At 42.2% G+C, this 25,646-nt stretch overlaps 2 protein-coding genes across 3 annotated transcripts; one reads left to right on the top strand and one right to left on the bottom strand.

Moving 5' to 3' along the window:
• Positions 1–655: 655 nt before the first annotated feature.
• On the bottom strand, positions 656–9,470 carry FNTA (farnesyltransferase, CAAX box, subunit alpha). The gene is made up of 9 exons (XM_005486242.3): positions 9,307–9,470; positions 8,527–8,612; positions 7,864–7,978; positions 6,900–7,004; positions 6,104–6,230; positions 5,618–5,766; positions 3,530–3,592; positions 2,854–3,025; positions 656–1,365 (listed from the first exon to the last, which is right to left on the bottom strand). The coding sequence occupies exons 1-9, from the start codon at positions 9,453–9,455 to the stop codon at positions 1,234–1,236; spliced, it is 1,098 nt and encodes a 365-aa protein (XP_005486299.1). The 5' UTR covers positions 9,456–9,470; the 3' UTR covers positions 656–1,233.
• Positions 6,131–24,169, top strand: POFUT3 (protein O-fucosyltransferase 3). Of its 2 annotated transcripts, none has more exons than XM_074532397.1 (5): positions 6,131–6,265; positions 15,224–15,430; positions 16,101–16,386; positions 21,844–22,679; positions 23,922–24,169. In XM_074532397.1, the coding sequence occupies exons 2-5, from the start codon at positions 15,350–15,352 to the stop codon at positions 24,144–24,146; spliced, it is 1,428 nt and encodes a 475-aa protein (XP_074388498.1). In that variant the 5' UTR covers positions 6,131–6,265; positions 15,224–15,349; the 3' UTR covers positions 24,147–24,169. The 2 variants fall into 2 exon arrangements, with proteins under 2 accessions (XP_074388498.1, XP_005486298.1); XM_005486241.3 differs by lacking the exon at positions 6,131–6,265 and adding an exon at positions 13,072–13,331.
• Positions 24,170–25,646: the final 1,477 nt, after the last annotated feature.

The following is a 25,646-nucleotide window of genomic DNA, read 5'->3' as shown; positions in this document are numbered from 1 at the left end:
TTAACCAATCTCCAAAAGTTTGAAGTCCATGTCTGTTTTCAATGTTCATTTGAGAAAACACAAAAATGTTTTCCCTATTGCTGAGAAAGCAGCAAAACCACTACAAATTTACACAGGTTTGTATATCAATTCCACTCCCTGTGAATTGTTTTGAATTTCAAGACTGCATTGAATTAAAGAATTTCAAGTGTTAAAAAATAATTTCCACTATTGTTTAATCACAGTTAACACCTTTTAATGTTTAGTGTCAGAAAGACAGCATATTAAGGAATAAACACCAGCATTTGCTTGTTCCCTCTATGATCGTTTCCAATAAAATATTTCTTATCAGACAAACACTCCATAAGAACACAGTTTACAATAACTATTTGCTGAAAACAGGGTAGATGCATTTTTCTGATATAGGTATACACCTTCTCCAGGATCCTCAAAGCATTTTTCCTGTCTGTGCAGGGAAGAATTCAGGGCTCCACTGAATATATCAGGTGTCCTGAAAGTTTCTGGGATAAGAATACTCTAGTGCAAAAGACATCTCAATGCAATAGAATCCAATACTTACACAAGGGGATATTTTACCTCTATTAGCATCTGAAAAAACCAAATGATGCACTTACAAGGACCAAAAGAAACACATTTTAAAAAATCAGACAAATGCTCTAAGTTCTCTATTTTTATTAAAAAATTACACTTGGTATTAGTTGCATACAACAGCATAGGCTGACAGTGTTACACAGCTTCTCCCACACATGGCGACAGCTGCAGCGCCTACTTGCACTAATCAGGTTACTCTATATCCCCTATAGTTAGAAGTTACCTGCAGTCACTACTGCAGCAAACTCATGAGACAGTGTTAGGAACCACAAGTGGGTAAGCCACAACATGAGACATGGTTTTAGTGCTTCACAGGCTTGTAGAGTAACTTATGTTGGAAAAAACCTCTTAAGATCAAGGCCAACCATTAACTCAGCACTGTCAATGTAATAGGTATACATTTAAGTATTTTTAGTTAGGAACTAAAACCTCTACCTGGTACATTTCAATAATTAAGCCTTAATACATTTCTTGACTGCAGCTAGAGCCATCAGTAGTAGCAGCAGCAACTGAGGACTATACAGCAGTCTGCACTCCTCTCCCATTGCAATACTTACAAGTGGACTTTGAACTTGTTGATGACCCTACTTAGTACAGCTTTAGAACAGCTTGAAAGCTTAACACTGTTTTCTTCAATCTTCGTTACTGCTCTTTATCCGTCAGTGTACTGCTCTGTTCAGTGCCTGAACTGTGTTTGCTCTTAAGGGACCTTCCAATGTATCTCCAGTACTCTTTTCGGATGGTGTCTTTTTCTTTAGCCAGAATTTCACACAACTATGAAAGAAAAACAAGAGACTGGAGTATTAAACTGAAAAGCTTATAAAATCCTTAATTACAGAATTCATACAACCTGTATTTCAGATAGTGTTAGAAATATGTTCCTCTGCAACATTTGTTTTATTCATGGGATTTGAAACTGTTTAATGACATCAAATTAATGACAACTCCAGTTGGTAGCCAACCAATCTGACACTGTACAAAAATCCCTCCAGGCCCATTTCAGTTGTATGAGTTCCCTTTGACTCACTCCCATGCCTACCACTCATCATCCATGCCAGCCTTATGCACCCTGTAGTAGAGCATACTACACACTTCCTGAGAACCTCGAACGTCTTTTAGTCATCCAACAGGTTGTAAACCACTTAATTCCAAACATTGGAAGATCATCCTGCCTCTTGATGGACTGACAGGAGATCTTTTATTTCTGTTTTTTTCCTCAGCAGATTGTCCCAAAAAGGTTCTCCCTGCAAGTCAGTAACCCTCTCTCATGCAACATTAAGAGCTGGTGCAGATACTTCTACATATTTGGGTTTTTTTAAAATTTTGATCTGAATAAGCAGCACAGTAGAAATCAATACTACTTACAGGACAAGCTGTGTAAATTTTACACAGTCTGAACACTACAAATGTTCAGACTAAATTCCCTTTTATTATGCAGATGACATTGCCTTACTCAGTGAAATGGAGTTAAAAAATTAAGAGCTTTGATGTTTAAACAGAGAACTTAAAATTAGTGAAACAGTATAAAGGAGCCAATTGCACTTGTTTACAATCTGGTCCTGGAACAGAACAATGGAAAATGATGGGAAAGAAAAATGTTAGAACACAAAGACTCCAGGTGGAACTGCAGATCTAATAACTTCAAGTTCAAGTCAGTCTCACAGTGAATGGAAAGTGTTCTCGTAAAACCTATGCTACAAACTGCAACAAGGAACAGCCAAGTGTGAAACTCTGGGAGATACACATCATTGCCAGAAGTAATTTATGCTCTCTAGGAAGTGGTGCCTGACATTTCTTACTGATACCCCGGTGCCTGCTGGCCATAAGCTAATTCTGTCAACTTTCTTAGAAAGAGCTGAGAAGGGCCATGGGAGCTCAACTGAGGTTGTTTGGACATGGATATTCTGAGAAAAATTCATTAATCTACAGAGAAGAGAGTGAGTTAATACTATAAAGTAAACATTGAAAACTCCTCTATTATTCAAACATCTTCTTTCTTCTGCAGGTAGTATTAGAGACCTTCCTTCACCATCACATGAAGAAAATTTAAGAGTAATTTAATAACTGGCTAGTTATTATTTATATTTAAATTCATTAGATCCTTGTGGTTGTCTGGTTTTTGTGTTAAACTCTTCATAGACTTCTCATGATTAACAATTAACCTGTTCTATTTATGAAAATCAATCTCATTTTGTCAAGCTATAAAACCAGACAGGAATAGGCAGCATCCCTGGGAAGAAAAACCAAGCTTTCAAAATGTACCTCCAATGCCTTGTTCAGTGTTTCTTCCTTGTTATCGCACTGGTTTTCTAGCATATCTTCATATATGTCCACAAGAAAGGCAATCAGATAGGGTGAACTGTGACTGGGCTGTAAATTCAACAGCTCCTCCAGCAGATTTGGGTATTTCGAAAGACCACGATCCTGTAGAATCCTAGAAGAGAGGTTAATAGGCTTGGCACATAATGATGGGAAAGCTGGTGTGAACAATTGCATTTTTGTTATGATTCTGTTACTTGAAGATTAGGTTTGAAATCAGGCTGCAAATATAAGTAAGTCAGAAAGTAAGCAGCATGCAGAACTAGTATAGCCTCATGTTGTAGTAAGCTGGTATAGTTTTTGTTCAACTGAACAGGAATTAGACTGAAAGTATGTTAATTGTTTCCTATCTATGCTTTTTAACACAGTGACATTACAGGTCAAGTTTTTAAAAGCATGAGAAGTACTTGTGGTCCTTCTGCAAGAACTATAGGGCCAGAAGCTTAGTGAAAAGTTACAAAGAAATTAGGTTAGAATATAAGAATCCTTTGTGACAGTATTTGTTTGCCTGCTTAAGCACACTACACTAGAACAAAAAGAAAAAAAAATCTTTTTAATTAAGAAGTAGGCATCAGACAGCTTCCACAGATTCTTTGCCTCATGGAGAAATACACCTCACCCTTTTAAGTAGTTCCAAGCACTCTCATTATGTGGCACTGCCGTGATCATCTCAAGAGTGTATCTGCAAGAAAAAGGTAATGGGTCATGAATGCAACCGGTAACAATGCAGTTAGAAATTACCTGAATTTGCCCAGAAGCTTCCAAATGCTTATCTCTAGCCTATACTACACTCTTTTTGTAGATCATCTCACCTGGGTAGATCAAAAATCGTTCACAATATAATCATCAGGAGTCTCAAAGAAGCAGACACTATGTTTTAAGTGTTCAATTTGCTGGAATTTACACAATAATGAATCAGTTCTCAAAATTATTAGCAAAAACACTGAGGAAACAACATAATACACTCTCCTGGTATGGTAAAGGAGTAACTTATATCTTGATGCTCAGAAATGGCAAGGGGCTGAGAACGGCCAGAATAACTGAACTCTGTTAATATGACTACAAGTGGTATGTTCAGTACCTATTTGCAGAATTTTTTCCTCAGGCTGCACTCAAGCAAACGCACAGAAAGGCAGAGCTTGAGCTTTCAGCTCACACAGCTTTCTGCAGCATTTCTGTGAAAGCAACAGTGAGGCAATTGCTATAAAAGCAAAGCAACAGAAGGCACCTCCAATACAGCCACAAAGCCACCTTTCATCTACACAAAGCAGATTTATCTTCTGGCCTTTCCCAACATAACCAGGCATTCTGATGATTTTCAGAGGCTGCAAATAGAGGAGTATCTGATATATCAAGAGTACTAAAAAATACCCACAACTGAAACTGTTTTAAAACATTCTGCAGTCACTGTGACAAAGAACGAGTTTATAAACCAACCAGCATTTCTATAGTGACATCTGGGAAATCTTAATCTTAGCCAGTCTGGTTCTTTAGATGGTACCCAATTATCTTGACAAGATCAGGAGAGGATGCTCATCTAAACTCTGGAGATAAAAAGTTGAAGTTATCAAAGTCTAAGTCATGGAAATGGTTCAGATTCACCAATCTACAGGAACGTTATAAACTGGAAGAGAAGTAAAACTTCTAGAAGGTTGCAAAGACAACCGTGGAAGGCGTTGAGGCCTGGGATCCTCTATGAATAATGCACCAAAAGATTCAGAGATTCAGTCTTTCTTCTGAAAAATAACTCTATAAAAAATCACAGTACCTTAATTGCTTCTTCACTTTTGACAAATATCTTCTCATAAACATCAACCCTAATCAGCAGTCTGAGATGTGAAAACCGTATGAAGAGGCTTCTCTTACCACCATGGGTAGTAAAATATGTTTAGAAGCCCAGTTTGTCTTCAGTTACAAACACGCAACCTAGAAACAGTGAGCACAAAACTCTTTTTCCTGGAAACTAGCCATCTCTCAGAGGCAGTTCTCTTTGTGCCATCCACATACTCCTGAGAGGTTTATTTTTCCAGCCGCACCAAATTCCTGATAAAAGTCAACCCCTCTTCCTACAAAACATGTCACTGTATTGGGTTTGCATGGCCTGTTTCTTTGGTAGCGGAGGGTGGCTACAGGGGTGGCTTCTGTGAGAAGCAGCCAGTAGCTTCTTCCATGTCTACCAGAGACAGTCTCTGATAGCTCCAAGGATGGATGTACCATTAGAAAAGCTGGGCCTATTAGAAATTATGGTAACGCCTCTGTGGTAACATATTTAAGAGAAAAAACAAAGGTAGTTGCACAGTTTTATTTGCTGCAGACACAAAGGTCAGGAAAGCAGGAAGAGGGTGGGGGTGCTCCAGGCGCCAGAGCTGAAGAGTGCCTCTTTCCAAACTTTCTAGGAGTAGAATACTAATGAACAGCACAGCAGTGTCACAGATCTTCTGTAGCCTGTCCTACTATAACTAGCTCACCATAAACCCCAAAGTTTTGTTTGCACAATAAACAGCAGGCCAGGAAAACCGATTCATGATAGCAGCTTGCTGAGGATAAGCAGAGCTTGCTTCAGCCTGACACTTGTTCTGCTAACTGTGAATGTTAGTCCCAGAAGAGAATAAAAATCAGAAAACAAAGCCCACAGGGACTGCGAAAGTATTCCTTTGCTTTCATGTAATGGATACTGTTTAATACGAGCCTGAATAGCATTACTAACCGGACTTCTCTGTCTAGGACTGCGGGGTCATCATAGCCAGTGGTGTTGCAAATGACAAAGTGCCGTTGGTTCCAAACAGAGTTGTTTCTCACATCCTCTCTCAAAAGCTGGTCCACGTAGTCGAGTTCATTGTCCCATAATTTGAACTCCTACAGAAAGGGAAGGAAGAGAAAGTATCACAATCAAAAGTTTTATTTTTTAAATACATTCTTGTTCTTAAGTTGCCTGAACATCACATAGAGCCTTTCTTAAAGAAATCAACAGAAAGTTAAAAAAAAAAAGTCTGCAGGTGAGCTAGGAACATGCTATACTGCTCAGTGGTACACAATGGTATTAGCTCATCATTAAATTCACACACACAACAGTAAGGAGACAACAACTCAATTCTTTGAACTCATTTCCTAAAAGGAAAGTTTATAGCTAACCTCTGCCACACATTTAAAATACAGGTTATTTAAAGAATCAAGAGTTCTGTGGATACAATACCTGAATAACCCATTGTCTGTGTTGCCAGGCATGGTAATTTTTGGCATCTTGGTTAAGAATGTCAGCTATGAACTCAAGCTCTCGGGATGGATCCTGCAGCCACTCAACCAGCACCCGTCTGTGATGCCTAATGATGAGAAGAACAAAGTCTAAATTTTTTTGGTGAGTGTGTGTTCTATATAACAGCAGCTTATAGCAAGTGCACAACTTAGGAAAAGAACCCCACTAGTTAAATACTTCAAATTAAGCATACCAGAACATTTCACTTGGCTCTGAGAAATGCACGACACATATTAAAAAAATTCTAACCACACATACACCATGGCTAATCATCTCATTTTAGACAAGTAATAGTCACCTGAAACAACAGTTTCACACTTATGGTCAAAGTCTTCAGCAGAGTAAAGTTTTCTACTACTGCATAATTTCTCTAGCAATAACAATATTGCTCTTTCGCCTATTCCTATTAATTTTGGGAAAAACCCAACAACAGGCAGGCAAACTCCAAAACACAATAATAGATAAGATACTAATTTATGTGTGTGTTCTCAGTTGCCTTTTCACAAATATTTTTTGGTTTTTTTACCTGTCAGACTTATTTTGGCAGTCTAAAAATTGAAATTAACAAGAAAACAACACCTGCTTAGCATGTTATAATCATACGCTTAGAAAAAAATATCTGAAAGGAGCTTTGAATGATGCAACTCCATTTAACTCCTCCACCACAACTGGACAATTTACAAAACAAATATTATCTGCCAAAACATTAAGAACAGGAAAGAAAGCATGATTTTACCAGACTTGGTAGTTCTTTGGCTGATCTTCAATGATAGCTGTAATATACTTAAGTTCCTCATGGAGGTCCTTTCCCAAAGACTGCAGGAGGACTCTCCGGAAATGCCTGTATAAAAGTCAAGTGTTTGAACACTGCAAAAGAACTTTCCTATAATTCACAGACAAGAACATGGAATCACCTTTGTTCACAGTTCTTGTAAATGATACTGAGATAAAAACAGTGCAAAAATCTAAAACTAATGGAAAATCCTTAACCACATATCTAGTTCTGTTAAAGGGCTTTCAATTATGGAACAGCACTGAACTAGGATATGACTGGTTGCAACACTACATAATCAAGATTGTAACAATCATGTTCAAGTTAATCTGTACCCATGATAGTTTTCTGTCACAGAAACTAAGACTTCTGTGCTTGAAACAATGCGAACCTTCTGATTTTATGGAAATTAGTGGAATGAAGATGTACAAGAAGTACTTGTTAGCTTGTAAGTAAAATGCCCTACTCTGAATATCAGAAATATCACTGTTTAATTATTACCTAACTTGACAGATCTTTTAAAATGCAAAAAGTATTAGTAGTTTTATTATTGGTAGTAAATACATAAATTATTTGCCATCATGTTTTTATGCCTCTTCTCAAAGTCAACTGAGGGCATCTTCAGCATTTTGCCATGGACACATTATCAAGTAAGTAATCTAATTTTAAACAGCAACGTCCTTTTTGTGGCTAGGCCTGACCTTGACTGATAATATCCTTAGAGCCAAATGAATGAAAACCACTGACTTAACATGAGGCATGGGACATACTGAACATGGGCTTTCTTTGGAAGCTCACTGGAAAGGTACTCTACTCCTCTGTGTAAATTCAACTAGGCATGCCTTTATTCAATGAACAAAACATTAAAGACTGAAAAGGTAGGCAGTTGAATGACCACAGAAATAATAATACCAAGATTACTACATACCATACTGTGTAGTTTGCAGCATTTAACTCAATGGCATCTGCTGTTAACTTGAAAGCTCTTTCACTTCTCTCATCCCGCTGCAGAACAGCCCGGAAGTAATCATAGACATCTCGGACTAAATAAAGAATAGCATCTTAGCCAATAGCCTGCACAGGGGGTAAGGTTAATAATCCTTTAAATTGCTTCCTACTTTCTGTGCTCTAAACACACCTCTGTAAAACTAATCATACCTATGGATCTGAAAGCATTTTCCACTGAGACCTGTGCAGGATATTAACAGACCACAAAGCTGCACAAGTATGTTAGAAGCACACCATCAGAATAATAGCCAAAACAATCATAAAAGATCTGTGCTGCTTACTCTCACTACTACACCAGCTACAATAACTTCATGTTTTGCTTCCATTTGTGGGCTGGAAATGCCTTGTGACATGAACCATGCTGTCTGCTGTATTATCTCTTAAGCCAGGATTCTAAAGGAGAACCCTGGCTATTAACATCTCAGGTGAAGATTCAGCTTCAAAGATGCTTGGTGAAAACACCACACACAAGCACTGTAACACAATGAATTAATTGCTTCACAGTATCACTCTAGAAAATGTTATCCAAAACATGAAGACTTGTTCCAACAATGGTTAAGGGCATAATAAATTTAAGACTTACATTTTTCACTGTAGATGATCTGAACAACAGGATTCGGCCCATCATTTTGAGGAACAGGTTCAATATCAGCCCATTCCTTCCTGTCCCTGTAAATACATGTTTTTGTGTTTTCAATGTTTCTAAAATGCACAAAATGCTACTCAAACCATGGCATGCATGAACACGTGTCCAGTAACACATCCTTGCTCTGAACAGTCCCTACTATTTTAGCTGCATTATAGTCTGTAACACAGACCAGCATATAAATACATAAAGGTGTCCCCAACATAAGAAGGACATGGAGGTGTTGGAGCAGAGCAGGGCCACGATGTTGAAAAGAGGACTGGACCATCCTCAAAAAGACAAACGGAAAAAGTTGGGGCTGTGCAGCCTAGAGAAGAGAATGCCGTGTGACGTCCTCAGAGCAGCCTTCCAGGATCTAAACGGGACCTACAGGAAGCTGGAGAGGGATTTTCCGTCAGAAACTGTCATGATGGGACAAGGAGTAATGGGTACAAACTGAGAGAGGGAAAATTTAGGTTAGACATTGGGAAGAAATTCTTTGACTGTAGGGGTGGTGAGACACTGGACCAGGCTGCCCAGAGAAGCTGTGTATGCACCAGCTCTGGCAGCGTTCAAAGCCATGTTGGATAAAGCCTTGAGCAACTCGATCTAGTGAAAGGTGTCCCTGGCCCTCCCAGAAGCTCCCCACTCCTCCGGCCCCAGCCCCATCACTTCGCGCCCGCCACTCCGCGCCGTGCTCGCCCGGCCCAGCCCGGCCCCGCGCCGCCGCAGCCGTACCTGTACAGCACGTAGCCCGCATCTTCCCCATCCTCCTCCTCCTCCAGCAGCTGCCCGAAGCCGCCCTCCGGCTCGCTGCTGCTGCCGCCCTCCACGTCCCCCTCCGGCTGCAGCTCCACCGCCCCCGCCGCCCTCCCGTCCGCCGCCATCGCTCCGCCGCCGCTTCCGGGACCCGGCTGCACCACAAAGGCGGGGGCGGAGCGGCAGCGCGGCTCGACAGCGCCGCCCCTGGCGCGGAGGGCGCGTGTGGCGCATCCCGGGAAGGTGCCCGCCTGCCTTCCCTCCCTCCGCCCGGGAAGCGCCCGCCTGGCGTCCTCACGGAGAGTTCTCTCCGGGGAGGGAAAACAACGCCTGGCGCCATCTTAGCCTCAGACGATCGGACAGGACAAGGCAGAGGAATTTTGACTCTGCAAAAAAGTGAAATTGGAGGTTTTGAAACAGCCGCCTTTAACGAGTGGGAGAAATTGGAGAAGGCAGCAGAGCCAGTAGGAGCTGGGTGTGTTTAGCCTGTAGAAAAGGAGGCTCAGGGGTGACCTTGTCATTCTTAAAAGTACCTGAAAGAGACTGTAGCCGCATGGGAATCGGCCTCTGCTCACAGGCAGTGACAGGACACAGTCTCATACTGCACCAGGAGAGGTTCAGGGTGGACATCAGGAGGAATTCCTTCCCAGAAAAGGTGATTAGACATTGATATGGACCAGCCATAGACTGGGCCATGGTCTAGCTGACAGGATGGATGATCTCAGAGGTCTTTTACAGCCTAAATGATTCTGTGATCCCCTGATGTGCTGTTGGTCAGCAGGCCAAAGTAGCTGAGGACAGTCATTAGGGAGAACAGCTGATGTTTGTAATCTGGGGCATTTTGGGATGCATTAGCATGGAGAGAATTAAAGAAAGGCGGAGCATGTCCAGTAGCAAGGGCTGTGCATACATCTGCATCTGTACAGCATTCTCAGAGAGGTGGGAAGTCATTCCATATGTGGTGGAAATGGTTAAAGTCTTTAATTTTGAGCCGCTGTGTGTTTCACATATTTTACGGTGATTTTATGAAAAGAAGAATGGTGCCACAGTGCTAATGAGGGACTATAAATGCACAGCTGCAACTGGAGACACAAGACCCAGGACAAGGAAGAATCAGGTCCACAGGTGGTTCTTGTGTCAATGAGCAGCTTTGTCTCCTTTGGGAAGCCACTTGAACTCTGTGTTTTCCTTGTCTCCCTGCCTTTTCTTCTGCCCTGTTTTTTTTCTGAGGACTTCATTTGCTCCTGCCAGGATGTTCATACAGTGACTCTTTCGAATGCATAGTGTGGTTGCTGCTTCTGGGTGTTGCAGTAATATAGACTATACTAACTGAGGATATTGCCATTAGAATTACTACTGTAATTGAGGATAAAAACCAGAGAAATCTACTGAAAGGCTACTTTGAATAACAGGACTATGAATACAACAGAGAGGGAATGGGCATATCTAGAGACAGAGAGGATACCCAGCAGGACATAAGAGAAAGAAAAATGTTCTAAAGTGTAGAATAATAAAAAAAAAGACAGGAAGAACAAACACAGGCATAAAAAGAAACAAAGTGTACTAAAAACAGATCAGAGGAAATGTGTACATATGAATGAGGGAAACCTCAAATGCAGTAAATCCTGTTTGTAAGAGGCAGAGCAGAAAGAAAAGCTGTTGTTCCTGACCCATGGAAAGACAAGTTGTATTGCACGTTTGTTAGATACCAACAGCTCTCCATGGATAGGGGGCACCATGAAATGCAGATCTTTAAGAAATCTGGTTTATTAGCTCTGCTATTTGAGCTAGAGTTGTGGTTTTTTGGTAATTTTCGTCCAGAATTCCTACATGATGATTTGGCCCTGCCATTGCTTATGCTGGTATCATCTTTACCAGCTATTTAACATGAATTACAGACAAACCAAATCCTGCAATAAGAGCTTATTTCCTCAGAGGGGCATAACAGGACAAGAAACAAATTGAGTCTGAGGCCAGCCACTGGATTGAGCTGGTCCAAGAGCAGCTTCTGTATGGCATGGGATGGATAGCAGATCAAAAAGCTATCCCTCAGGAGTCAGTTCTATATTTTCAGTCTGAAGATGTGGGTTATTGTGTCTGTGGACTGCTTCAAAAGGTTTGAGGGACAGTAACTGAGAAAAGTCACGCCTGTCGACGGAAGCTGAGGCATTTTACAATTAAGTTTTGTCTTTGTGAGAGTCCGTCAGCTGAGGAAATGTGAAAGCCAGGAATATAACTAAGTTTTAAATTACAGACTAGATCAAAATTTTAAATTACATTAGATCAAAATGCAGTGGGATCACGGGAAGTCCTTCCATAAAACATACCAGGTCTCTGATCCATTTCCAACCACTCAATTTAATTTACTGAACTATACACTCATTGCGCCATGCTAGCCTCAGTCCTCACAGACTTCTGCTTTCACGTGAATTTGCTTTGCAAAATAATACTTGGAGATTCTTGCTGTATTCCTCATCACTAAAAGTGAGTTGAGATCCTTCATGTTCAAGTAAAATATCTGTAAATTCTTCAAGATAATATTCAACTTCAAAGATAATATTAAAACCCAGCCTGAAAGCTTCTACTTAAAAATATGACTCCAACAGCTAAAACCTTTGGGAGGAAGAGACAAATAGGACAAGAGCTGGGATTGATCTCTAAACAAAGACTGGCGTATAAGTAAATCTGTATGTCCCAGCATTGTAGTGTTGCTTGTTAGTTTTCATCTTAGGAGGAGACTGGTAGTTCAGAGAGAAATCAGAGCTCCCTGGTGCAGGTAAGAGGTGGGTGTTGCTCCAAAGGGGCTACTGGCAAGGATAGCTGTAGTGGAAAGGGAGCAGAGCCAGCATGGCTCGAGTCTCAGGGACACTGCTGCAGAGGGCTGGATTCGAGTTGCATGCTGGGTGCCCTTCTGATCCTCTCAGGAAGGCTGCCAGCATTACACACCCAGAGTAAGGAGATGAGCTGTGTGCATAAAATTTCTACAGCTTTTATCAGTCATGCATTTCAGTTGAGTTGCAGGTGTCCCCTCTGCCTCCTCTGGAATTCTGCTTCCCTCCACACCCCTTGCAATCACCCTGCCTGCCATATCTGGGTTAGAAACAGCAGATGCCTCATTTCAAGTGTTTCTGTATAAGTACCTATGGAGAAGCATATAGGTATCAGGTATTTCTATGTTAATACAAATGTGTGTGTATGCAATACGTGAATGACATATACAAGAACGGGTGGTTCCTAAGTCTCTATCTGGTGGGTAAGTACTGAGCTGACCTTGCAGAACCAGGCTTTTGGAGTAAACATCTGTAAAGAGTAAGAGGTGCACCAGGTGCACCAAGTGTTTCCCAGCTTCAGGAAGCCCCGAGAGGGCAGACAGGACCGTTCCCTGGTCGGCAGGCACTGCCCGGCAGGGCTGCCCCGCAAGGCTGGAAGCACGGCAGGGTCTCAGAGGGACGAGGGATGCGCCCTGCCCTCGGCGAGCGCGGGCCGGCTCTCCCAGCTTCTCGGGGCTTCCCAGCTGCCGTGACGCATTTCTCTTTCTGACTGCCCGCTGGCTTCATGCAGTCCATGTAAAGTCTCCGTCAGGATAGCGCCAGCACTGTTGTAAAAAAAACCCCACAAAACCGCAAAGCGCGCTATTATGCAAACAGCTATAGGAATCAGTGCTGGGGCGGATTTATTTTTGGGAACTGGGTGAGGTCTTGCAGTGAGGGTTTGCAGAGGACCAGTCGGGTGGCGTGGAAGTGACGGCGCTCTCATGGCGATCACTCCTCCGCGTTCCCCGTGCAGGCCCCGGGGGTCCGGGGCAGAGCCGACCCCTTCCCCGCCCCCGCGGCTGGGCGGAGAGAGGCGCCATCCGCACCGCCCCCGCCCCGCGCCCGCCGCCCTCCGCCCTCCAAGTGGGTGCACTAGCTGAAAGTTAAAAAAAAAGCAGCAAAACACCCCAAACCCCCTCAGACTCGGCCAGAGGGAGACGGTGGCGGTGAGGTGGGAGCGAGTTTCTCGGGGTGAGTACGGCGGCAGGCCCCCGGCCGGAGGATGCCCGACCCACGGCGGGAGCAGGGCCGGGGCTGCGGGATGCGCAGAGCCTCGGCAACGGAAGGGGCAGCATTTCGGGGAGCGGGAAAAACCCCGGCTGGGATGCTGAGCCCATAGAATCGCGGCGACACAGAGCTGGAAGGAGAGGCGGGGGCCAGAGCTGGCAGGAAGTTTGGAAGCATTTGCAGAGAGCTGCTGCTCCCGCAGGGCAGCGTGGGGTGGTGATTTATCCTTCTTCCCTCAAGTCCTCAGGGCCGCCGTTCAGTCTGGCAGAGGTGGGAAAGCTTTGCAAGGTCATCCTTGCCAGTGGCGCTGGGACGGGACAGAGCTTTCCTTGCGTGGCCCAGGCCAAGCGCGCGCCGCAGTGCTGGGCAGAAGTATTGCATGTTGGGGACTGCAGATGCAAAAATGAAGTGGCTCAGTGGTACCCTGGGTAAATAGGTGGAGTACACCCATGCTATGGTCAGTTCCCCCTCTAGAACCTGAAAATGTGACAATTACTGCTACTCTTCTAGCGCGGCAGGAGTTAGGACGGTGTTCAGTGATCAGAATCTTGCTTTTTGCCATGCACTGGCCTGGTAAGATATGTGGTGTTAAAAATATTGTCCAGCTCCAGGTATGCCAACACAGCAGTGGGCAGAATTCATCCCCTTCCCCTCCTGGTGCCGCTTTTGGGCTGTACTGCAGAGGCACAGAAGGTGCAGAGGCTTTATGGAGAATCCTGCCTGATCTGAGAAGCACTTAACTGGCAGCCATGCACTTTCACACCCACACAGACCTTCAAAAGCAGCTGGCCTGTGCAGAGCAGAATTGCACAGCAGGATTTCATGTCAGCTTTTGCTAAAGAGGCCTTTCTGATGTTTGAGGGAAAGGGATGAACTCATGTGCCAGGAAGAGCAGAAAAAGAATATTTTTTGTCCTCTAGCTGTCAGTACCACCCTGATAGTACAGCAGGAAGTAGGTTTGGGACCCATCCCTCTTTGTCAGGGCCTTAGAACTTTGTGATTGGGATTAAGATGGGGGGAAAGCTGCCAGGAAAATGAGCATAAATTTCATTGTCATATCTCTGAATTTTCAGAACACCCCCATTTTCAAACTGTACATCTCTGTCTGAAGTGCTGCAGTCACATCTTTCTACCATCCTTTATTTTTATTTTTCAAGATGTGGCTGGAATTTTACAACTTGTGCTGCCACGAGTTGGGATTTTTTTGCAGAAACATCCATCAAGCAAGAAAACAGTAGGGTTCTCAGAAAGCCAAAAAAAAAAACACTGGGGAAGGGAAAATTATTTGAAGAGAGGCAGACCAACACAGGTGCAGATTACTCAGAAAGGGGAACTTTTTAAATTTAACTGGATTTGTGTGTGTATCGTGTGGCTACTTTCTCTATGCATTGGACACAGAGCATATTCCATGAGCTTTCTTTATGTTTGTGAAGAGAAGTCACAGAAGACTGAAGTGTAGTAAGACCAAGGCCAGGTAGTTGTGTGCCTTTCCAGGAGCATTTTCAGAGATTGCCCAGAGAAGGAAAGTCTTTCGTTGCTTCCCTGTTTGTGAGTCTGCTGAAAAGGAGCACAGCTTGACATGTGAAACTCATGAAAGCAGTGGCCCTCGCACTCTACTGAGCCAGTGTCATCAGCATTCCTTACACTGACTACAAGGATGAGAGGATGTCCAGGATGTCTACTGGGAGAGTATGTGCCTGGGCCTTTGTGAGCAAGAGTGCTGTCTTGGGCAGGCTGCTTTCTGGATAGCTGGCTGAAATTGTGGCTCTGGCACCTACAGAAGGCTATGAGTAGACATGGAACTAACCACTGAGCTTTGAAGTAGCTGTCTGTGTTGATGCTCTACTCTTTTTCAGCTGTAGTCACCATGAAGAGTAATAAGGATGAAGTGGGAAAGCCCAGCAGCAAAGAGTGAAGACTTTGGATGAGCTGACCTTCCTAATGCCTCGATGTAACTGCTCTGGCAGGCCTGGTAGTGCAGCATGATTAGGATGAGGAGGAAGATACTTTGGGCATCTTGCTTCTGCTTTGCAGCTGCCTTTTTCCTTGTGCTGACACTCCAGGTAAGGGGCAAGGGGGTGGGGTATATTTGAGATTGCTGTCAAAGCAGGAGATAATTCTGTCACATAAGAGAGGCGATGGGCATTTTCCATACTAGTCAGTGCTTCACCAGGAGTTACTCTGTTAGCAGCGTTGGCCTTGTGGTGATAGCTGACTCTGGAAATGACACAACCCAGAGAATACTTTTCTTGTATATATCCTTAGCTCCCGGAGGAGTTTCTCAGCAATGTTGCAACATACCATGCCGTGTTGTCTTGCCTCTATCCAGCATTGCCTCCTCTTTTCACGTGTTTGAACTCCTTAGGCTGGGGGACAAGGCTGTAATGGGTATTTTAACAGCTAATTTTCAGAAGAAACCTAGCTATTGAAGGGCTGTTTTCTGCCCTATGCATTTTCCAGGGAGAAAACAGAAGTTGTGTTGTTAAGTCACATACGATGTGGCCATGTCTCTGTACAGAAATGTATTTTCTGTCTTCTCCTTACAATTTAAAATTAAAGCTTTTGCTGTTCTGATGTATGACCTCATGTTTGCAGTCGGTGAAATGCATCCCATTTGACTGACAGAAAGTTAACATACTGACTTAGTGCTTGATACCTTAATTCTGGATTGCAAGCAGATGTCCTGGCTAGTGGCAGTGATGTGTTGTGATATGTATGTTTATTTCCCTGAAGGTTATCACTGAACTGGGCAATTCAGAGAATCAGGTGTCAGTAATCTCCAGTATGCACAGCAGCCCATTGAAGCCTGGGGAGAGACATGCTTTTCAGTTTAAGAAGCAGGAACTTTACAGCAGCTTCAAGACAGAGTCTGATGTAAATCACTATCCTGTCCTGCTCTGGTGGTCTCCCCTGACTGGAGAGACAGGGAGATTCGGTCAGTGTGGAGAGGATGTTTGCTTCTTTACTATAAACAAGACCTACCAGCACAATCTGATGACAAGAGCATTTCTGTTCTATGGTAAGAATCTATTTGTTTCTAAAGAAGTAACTTTTACTCCTGCTTAGTTCTTTCCCCATAGGGATTAAGTATTATTGGTGGCAATGACTTTGAACAGGAAGTTTATGCAGCTCATTGGGTTAAACTTTGTTTGGTGCTGAATACCATTACAAGTGCTCTGTAAAACTACTTTGAAGAGTGACCATGTACATCTGTAATATGACTGATGCCTTGTCTCATGCTGCTTTCCAATCACATGTACTCCCTTTTCATGGAAGAAAAGATAATTTCATGTCATTGCCAAAGCATTTAAAGACAGTCTGAGATTAAGCCAATTTTTTCCAGTCTTCTGGCTTGTCACCCCTAGCAGACACTCTGCAAGGCCTTTGTTGCACTTTGTGGCAAGTCTTTTGTCTAAAAATAATGCATTCTCTGGTAACAGTGCAACTCCCCTGCCTCAAGTGCCAAGAAATTACTAGCAGACTCTAAATGGAATGTAGTGAAAGAAACCTATTGATTCCATACAGGGAGCAGCAGTTAGTGCAATCTTCTGAGCCACTTTGGCTCTGCCAGGGACTTCCCATTACATACAGTCTACAGAGCATGAAAGATGCATCATTTAAAAGTAGATCTTACTTCATCAACTTTGTTCTTTTCCCCCATACAGTTGTTTTTGAAAGAAAGCATAAGTTTTAGGTGGAAAAATAAATTCAAACGCTTTTCCCTGACTGGTATGTTCAGATATTTTGTCTGGAAATAAAATAAATCAGGATACTGAATCTCATTTACTCAATCTGAATATAATTCAAACGCTTTTCCCTGACTGGTATGTTCAGATATTTTGTCTGGAAATAAAATAAATCAGGATACTGAATCTCATTTACTCAATCTGAATACAGGTGAATCTGAATATAGGTGGAAATATAGGGAAGAAGGGCCCTAAGCTTTGTGGTTATCAGTGAAACAAAAACTTCTTATCACTGATCTTTTTAGATCTCCAAGTAGGTCAGCTTTATCAGATAATATGGTGGTTAATCATGAAAGCAAAGGAATAACAGCAAAGGAATGAGAAGCTGACCCAATTAAAGACAAAGAAAACTGGATTGCATGACAGGAAAGCTGTAAAGTCTGGTGTTTTGGTCTCTAGTAGTAGTTTCACTTGTCTTTTTCAGTATTAGAAGGATTGTTGCTCTTCATTTTTAGCAGGCTTCTGGACATAGTTTACTCTCACATTTTTAAAAGACAATTTATACTGGGAGTAAGACTCTCCCTGTAGATTTTTTTTTCTTTTTATAGTGATGCTGCCTATAAATTTTGTAAAGGAAAGTGTCAAAATATGCAAAATTGTTACTTATTTTTAAACCACAGTAAATGATCTCACAATGCCAAAACAGAGAGTTTTTCTTTCATTCTCTCTTTCTCTCCCTCTCTCCCCCTGCCATGATGCAGTGAGCTGTGAGTCTACAAAAAGGCATATTTTACTTTTACAGATTTTTCCCTCTAAAGAGCCTGTCGAGTGAAAATTAGGTATCTGCATTTCCTCCTAAGGCTGGATCAGAGTGCAGTTTCACCTTCCAAAAAAATGCAGTAATTTCCCAAGTACTGGATCAGTAAGCTAGTCAAGAGAAGAATGATCTAAAGATTAAGAAAAGCACTGTGCAAAAATACAGGATATTGATGTTTCCCAGCACAACTGCTTTGTTAGGAACACCAGCTTTTATGCAGCTTGTCCCGACTCACTGTCCTGGCCTGGGGAGCCCCTCAGTGTAGGTGATAACTTTGTCAAGTGTCAGTGTCTTTTTTTTTTTTTTTGAATGAAATGTGGCATCTCCTTGCTAGACTTTGTTTCTGCTTTTGGGAGAGATTCCCAGCTCCACCTTTTCAGTGTCACATGATTCATAGAATATAGTATTTATCATGAGCTGTCAATGTGACTCAGTCAGCATGAGCTGGAACTGTCAGGGCCTCAGGGATGTTGTTCCTGAGAGAGAAGGAATGTCCAGCTGTTCTGTACTGGAGCACTGAGTCCTTGGAGGATGACTTCTGAATGGAAGATGTCTTCTAAAATGCATAACCTCTCCTAGCAGCATATATATTTCTCTTCTGCATGTCTAAGATTTGCAAATTAATAGTTAGGAAGTGAAATTGCTCATAATTCTAGTCTTGTGGTACTTTTTTCTGTTCCATCATGTGCTTCCTTATTTCCTTCGTCTCATGGGGTAGGGGGCATGCTGATGTTATCTTTCTTTTAATCCTTTTTGTCTTCTTGCTGGACTGAGGTCGATTAAGTGTTGTATTAAATTCAGTCGTTCTGATGCACTCTGATCTGTACTGTGTCCAGTTTTGGGCCCCTTATTTGAAGAAAGACATTGAGGTGCTGGAGCATGCCCAGAGAAGGGCATCAAAGCTGGGGAAGGGTTTGGAAAAGAAGTTCAGTGAGGATGGCTGAGGGAGCTGGGGTTGTTCAGCCTGGAGAAAAGGAGGCACAGGGGTAACCTTATCACTCTTGATGACTCCCTGGTGAGAGGCTGTAGCCACGTGAGGGTTGGCCTCTTCTTCCAGGCAACCAGTGACAGGATGAGAGGACACAGCCTCAAGCTGAACCAAGGAGACGTCCAGGTTGGACATCAGGAGAAATTTTTTCATGGAAAAGGGTGTTAAACATTGAAGTGGATTGCCCAGGGTGATAGTGAAGTCGCTATCCCTGGGGTTGTTCAAGAAACAACTGGTCATGGGATTAAGTGCCATGGTCCAGTTGACAGTGTGGTCATTTGTCAAAGGTTGAATTTGATAATCTTGGAGGTCTTTTCCAACATAAATGATTCTGAGATTCTGAGATTTTATAGTGCATTTTTCTTTACATTTCTCTTTGCCTGACATAACTGTCTCCTAGTTTGGTAAGTTTTATGTGTTGCTTTTTTGTCTTTCTCTCATTCTTGTCTGTGTTTCCATCCCCTTTTCCCTGCAACGCTACCTGAAAGAGGGAGCACCCTTGTAAGAGACCGAGCTGCAGTGCTGGGATTTCAATCCACAGCATTTCATTATTGTAGGTATGCACTGTTTCTTCTCTTGGCATCACCTGTAACAAAGTGTTTTCAAAGCCAGACAGACTATGAATTTCTACATGAGGATTTGATTAACTTTCAGTTTTCTTCACCTTCTTCTGTCACAAAATAACACATCAAAAACAAGATGACACATCAAAACCAGAAGAACCAAATAGCATTTTTCTTGAGTGGCATACCCTTTCATCCTTTTAGTGCTGAGAACTTAGGACCTGAGCAGAAAGACAGAAGGTCAATGTTTAGGGGCCTTAAATATCCCCACCTGATGTTCCTGAAGGATCTTGCTCTATAGGAGATTTTTATATTTCTGACAGCTAACTTCTGTCTCTGCTGCAGTAATGAAGTCTCATATTAGTTTTATAAGGTTGTCCTTGGAGTCATTTTGGCAAGCTCATATATCTGCCAGGACCACTGGGCATTTTTAAAAATATTCTTCATATCTTCGTTTTTAGATCAGTATTCTGTGTAAGACTTTTGCCAGCACCCCCTTCTTTTTGCCATCAGTGGTTTGAGGTCAGGGGTAGACCTCAAACCATTGTAGAATGGAGAGTGAAAAGTTACAAGTGTAAGTGAGATGGTGTTTGGACCCACCTCTGAAGGATGGTAACTGAGGTTCCTTTTAATAGATTCCTTGGGTGAATTAGAATGAAACCACTCTGGATGACTGGTGTGTATAGATTAGCCAGGTTTATTTCAAAACAATTTAATTGCAGTGGAAAGGAGGTATATGGCTCTTCTAATTCTTTCCTATAAAAGTATAAAAATCTCATGAAGAAAATATGTAAGGAAAAGAAAGAGAAAAAGAAGAGGAAGAGATAAAAGGAAGGAGTTAGATAGTGAAGAGGAAAAAGACCACCTCTGATGGATCCAGTGATGATTCCTGATCATTGCAATTTTGATGTCCAAGATAGGAGTGATGGTTGCAGTCTTCATTCATTGAGGGTAGGGGCCTGCAAAACAAAGAGTGTACTGGGTTATATACTTTTAAATTGGCATGGGAACACCTAGATCCCTTCCCAGGGATGGGAATTTTTTGTATCTGCAACAGTACAAGGCATGTGCAGCCTTCTTATGGAGAGTTCCTGGTCAGAGTTGAGGTGCTTTGCAGTTGTTTGTGGTCCATAGCCCCCTGTAGAGATATGGCCACTGTTTGACCCTGCCTCTTGTGGCTGTGCATCTCTGTCTTATGGTGAAAGAGCGAAGCTGGCATGGAGAAAGCATTACTCTGCCTCCAGAGAATCTGCTGCTTACTGGCCATTCCCCTTAGTTGGTTTAATCACAACTTGTTTAAGACCTTATATTCCCAATTGTCCCAGATGCAACCATCCATGGAATTTGCTACACAAAGTTTAGGCTGCCACAGATGGTAATTTATCTGAAGATAAGAATTTGTGATATTTTCTGAACCAGCTCTTCAGTGTGATTTTCAGTTTTTGAACCTGTCTTGCTTGGCAATATTAGCTAAAAGTTTTGTATGTTCAGTGCCTTTTCTTAAGTAGAAAACAGATACGGTTCTAGGACAGTGAGGAAGTATCTTGACAGAAATGGGGCAAGTTTGCATATAATCTGCAGTAAGGCTGGTCGTGAGAGTGTAGTGCAGTAATAATGAAGGGAGAGCAAGCAGTGCATTAATGAACTGGTACTTTCAACTTAGTTTTGTACAGACCAGCCTTTGATAAAAGTCATCTATGTTTGTCCTAAGGTTTCGACCACACTTTTCCCAATTTCTGCTGTTGACTGTTTTTAGAGTTTAGACATTATTCTTCTTCTATTGTTAGCATTATTTTGAGGATCTGTCTTCTGCCAGAGGCTACTTCTTTATGTATCTGGTAGGCAGTTGTGATACATCACCTCTTAATTTCCTCTTTGAAAAGTTAGTAGTTCCTAAGTCTCTACAGTACGATGTCTTTTAAAAACTTGAAGTAATTATTTTTATCTTCTTAATCCTGTCCAGGATTTTAGCATCCATTTAGTTGTTTAATTACTAGAACCAAATTGAGTTCTGTGGTAACCATTTTCTTCACATCACAGAGGAAATACCATCTGTTCCCCTGTTTAGAGAACCAGGGGATTATTAAACATCTTTCTAGTCTCATTTCAGTGCATTAAAATATGGAATTCCTAGTGATCCTTTGAAATGAGAGGCCTTTAAACTAATATGACATGAAAGGAAACCACTTTAATATTAACTACTGATCCCACTTCTCTAGGTTCTTCTGCTATGAAATTCATTTTTATCTGTCATTATGCTCTTGTGCCTTTGCATTAATTGCATTCTTTGAAATAACTGCCTTATAGTGTCAGAAATGTGATGGTTGTAGCACTGATACTAAATAAAAACTAGACTTCTGTCATTGTAGTTAGTGTCACATGATACATAAGAGCAGGATGAACACTGTTGGCTTTTGTCTAGGTACTGACTTCAGTACAGACAGATTACCTCTTCCTCGTAAAGACTATCATGACTGGGCCCTTTTCCATGAAGAGTCACCGAAAAACAACTACAAACTCTTCCATGAAGCAACCATCACCTTATTCAACCACACTGCGACATTTAGCCGCCACTCTCACCTGCCACTCACCACTCAGTATCTTGAGGGTATAGAAGTCCTGAAGTCATTGAGGTTCATGATCCCTCTGGAGATGAAAAACAGCCTGAGGAAAAGGCTTGCACCGCTTGTGTACGTGCAGTCTGACTGCAACCCCCCATCTGACCGGGACAGCTATGTGCGTGAGCTGATGTGCCACATCGAAGTAGACTCTTATGGGGGATGTTTGCATAATAGAGACCTTCCTCAGCATCTCAGAAATCCAGCTGCCATGGATGATGGAAACTTTTTAAAAATACTGGCACAGTACAAGTTCATTCTTGCTTTTGAAAATGCTATCTGTGAAGATTACATCACTGAAAAACTCTGGCGGCCACTGAAGTTGGGAGTAGTGCCAGTGTACTTTGGGTCTCCCAGCATTGTAGACTGGCTTCCTAGTAACAAGAGTGCAATCCTGGTATCCAGTTTTTCACACCCTCGGGATCTGGCCCGCTATATCAAAACACTGGATACAAATGATGAAGAATATGAGTCCTATCTACAATGGAAACTGAAAGGGGACATTTCCAACCCAAGACTGCTTAGAACAATGAAGGAACGCAAGTGGGGAGTGCAGGATATCACCCAGGACAATTACATTGACACCTTTGAGTGTATGGTTTGTAACAGAGTGTGGGAAAACATCAGACGGAAAGAAAAGGTATGTGTGAATTTGTGTTTGTGTCCCAGAGAGGCTTTAAAATGGCATTAGGGTCAGATTTGTCCCAGGAAGTTTGGTTACCAGATTTCCAGCTAGCTTACAGCCATGGTATTCCAGTGCCATTGGGTTGTACATCCTCATGTAAACAGGTGTTGAGAATGTGTGTTCCTCACAGTGCTGCAGTGCAGTGTGTGAGCACATAACATTGACCACTGAGCTGCAGGCTTAGCTGTTCAGGGAGGAGATTTTTTTCATGTTGCAGAAAGTAGCCTAACATGTTGACCTTCTTCAGATGATCTGGAACATTTGGAAAGACGTTGCCCAGAAAGGTTGTGAGATCTCTACCCTTGGAGGTGTTTTAAGACTAAACTCAATTTTGCCCTAGGCAATTTTATATGATGACACCTGTTTAGAAGGGGGAACTGAACTAGACATCTATGTCTTCTGATCTGTCTTAAGCACTCTTATCACTGTCAGTTTCTTTATAGGTGTGGGTACATTCACATGCCATTGTCTGTGGGCACATTTGGTGACTAAACACTGAAACAGTTTCTAAGCCAGGTTGTGTGTTTGTGAGAAGCCATACTTTAGCTGATGACCATCTGAGCAATACATTAAATGGTCAGCCAGTAGAGGGGAGATAGAGAAATCTTTTGAAGTTATTAAGGTGAGCTGAAGTGATGAGAATTACAAACTGGCAAGCATTACACTTAACCAGAGTTTTCTGTTTAAGTCTGGTGCAAATCTGGACATATGTTCTCTCTTTGAGTAAGGAATGCAGCCATGGAAAGGTAGCGAATAGATAGATACAGGTATTCCTTCCCCGTGCTTTTGACGCTTTCTAGTCAGTAAAATTATGAAGACCAGTTTACTCTACTGGCCAGATTCATGGCCTGTTTTTTTTCCCTTAGAAAAAGCATCTCAGTAAGTGTCTGCATATTTAAGAGGGAACCAGAATATAAATATGAAAATATAACTCCTTGTCTTGTAATTTCATTTTGTGTGGGCTGGTGCTGCTCATTTGCAGCCAAACCTTATCTGAGACTCAGATGCATGACTTGTCAGCATGACTGATCTTGTCTCAGACACTTAAGGGGAGCCTTCCACAGGGACATGGGTAGAGCCTGCAGCAGGAAGAAGAGTATAACTGACATGATTGGACTGTTTACTAATGGCATATCACCTTTCTTCTCTGTTTGCCTGGGTCCCTGAATAACCCCTTTTATTTGTCTTCATTGCCAGGGATGGCTGCCCCGGAGGTGGGAGGCTCAGGTTAATCATCTGAGCTGCCCCAAACCAGAGGCATTCTGGTTCTCATCGTCAAACCCTGGCTGGATTTCTCTCCAAAAGATGTGGATACCAAGCTTCGAGCAATCCAAGAAAGAAGCCTGGGCACTGAGGCACCTGGTGGAAAGGAACAAGAATTTTACAGCTGAAGAATTTTGGATGCTTGTATTCAAAGAATAAACACAACAGACCTGTAAATCAGAGTGAGCGCCTCAGAGGAGTTCTGTGGAATTTTCTTTTGCAGGTGACCTTATAATTTAGGATTAGTAGCCATGGGAAGTAGACCTGTGAGAGTAAATTTAGTATGTTCAGTGCTCAAGGGGCACTGAGAAATGCTAAACAGTCAAATCATTCTGCCAGGTAATATATGCACATATATATGCATATGTTTATATTTAGAATGATTCATATTAATTGTCATTTGTTCAACTGTTTGGGCATTAAGGTCCTGGTTGTCAGGATTCTCAAAGCCCAGATTTAAGCACACAGCTAATTACCCTGAAGCAGATGGCTCTCCCTTCATCTTTAGATACATACCTGCCTAGTCTCAAGACCCCTTTTTCCCCAGTCCACAACCCTCTTTTGCTGTATTGATAGTCATAAAGTGCAGAGCAGCTGACACCATTGCAGAGGTACAGCTTCTGTGCTGCTTTGAAGGTAGACTAAAAACTTGGGACTGTGTCCCTGCCTAGCTGTTTATTATCAAATTTCCTGGCATCAGCAGATTTAAGCAGGGACTTGGCGGGCTTTGTGTCCTGACACTGAGTGCCAATGTAACGTACATTAATGGTTGGCACGAGGAAGCACCATCTGTTAGTGTCCGGGGACAGATTGAATGAAAACGTGCTGGCTCAGATTTACCCACCATCTTTTGCTAAAAATAAGCAGAGCACACGAGTATCTCTACAACCCAGAAGTAGGGTTGGCTTAGATCTGACTTATCTTCTTGCCTTTCTGATGATGTATTTGTATTCTGATGGAAGTATTTGTATCGTGTATAAACAGGAAATTATACGATTAAAAGGGTAGGGATAATACAGAGTCCGTTGGTACTTAAGTCTTCAGTAGGTCCAAGGAGAAAAAGGCGGCCTTCCTGTTTTAACACACAAAACCTCAAGTTACTTAATCTGATGAAGAATAAAATTTAGTGATCTTAATCATCACTTGCCAAAAGACACACCTTTGACTGGTATTTAGACTGTTGCAGTTTTCTTTCCAAGTTCTTTCAGCTTCAGTCTGTGGAGGAGTCAATTTTCAGAGGATCTGCAAAATGGCAGTAACTGTGTGAAGCCATTCAGATGAGTGACACTCATTTGTACACATGCTCGCATATGATGATGCAGGCAAATGGAATTACTAATCCAGGGTTCTTTACATTGCTGGAAAGGCAGAGTTTCACCTGTGTGAAATTTCCATGGTATTGTTCATTGCACCAGGCTATTTTAAAATTTCTGTCAAACACACTTCTGTTTTATGAAGGAATAGCCAAATAGTGGCAATGGAGAAGGGTGTGAATAGCTGTGAAATTCGGCTGTGAAATTTACTTACCTTGGAAAAGTTTCCTCACTAGAAATTTCCTCAACAAATAGCTGGTGAATTTTTAATTACTTTTAAATCTGTTAAAGGAAAGATGAGTTTTGTGGCCATGAACAATAGAGTATTGGTCATTAGTATCAGGTA

Source organism: Zonotrichia albicollis, chromosome Z (genome assembly GCF_047830755.1).
Source record: "Zonotrichia albicollis isolate bZonAlb1 chromosome Z, bZonAlb1.hap1, whole genome shotgun sequence".
In the NCBI taxonomy this organism is placed as follows: Eukaryota; Metazoa; Chordata; class Aves; order Passeriformes; family Passerellidae; genus Zonotrichia; species Zonotrichia albicollis.
The sequence above is the reverse complement of the archived record's forward strand: the minus strand, read 5'-3'. Positions and strand labels throughout refer to the sequence as shown.

What these genes read in the sequence shown, in the direction of transcription:
- FNTA (XM_005486242.3), bottom strand. Translation starts at nt 9,455, where the DNA reads ATGGCGGCGGACGGGAGGGCGGCGGGGGCGGTGGAGCTGCAGCCGGAG. An exon ending in CCAAAGAACTACCAAGTCTG is followed by an intron (nt 6,231 to 6,899) that starts GTAAAATCATGC and finishes TCTCATCATTAG; the next exon opens with GCATCACAGACGGGTGCTGG. An exon ending in GCTTGGAACTACTTAAAAGG is followed by an intron (nt 3,026 to 3,529) that starts GTGAGGTGTATT and finishes CCTCTCTTCTAG; the next exon opens with GATTCTACAGGATCGTGGTC.
- POFUT3 (XM_074532397.1), top strand. Translation starts at nt 15,350, where the DNA reads ATGATTAGGATGAGGAGGAAGATACTTTGGGCATCTTGCTTCTGCTTT. An exon ending in TCCTTGTGCTGACACTCCAG is followed by an intron (nt 15,431 to 16,100) that starts GTAAGGGGCAAG and finishes ATTTCCCTGAAG; the next exon opens with GTTATCACTGAACTGGGCAA. An exon ending in AAGAGCATTTCTGTTCTATG is followed by an intron (nt 16,387 to 21,843) that starts GTAAGAATCTAT and finishes GCTTTTGTCTAG; the next exon opens with GTACTGACTTCAGTACAGAC.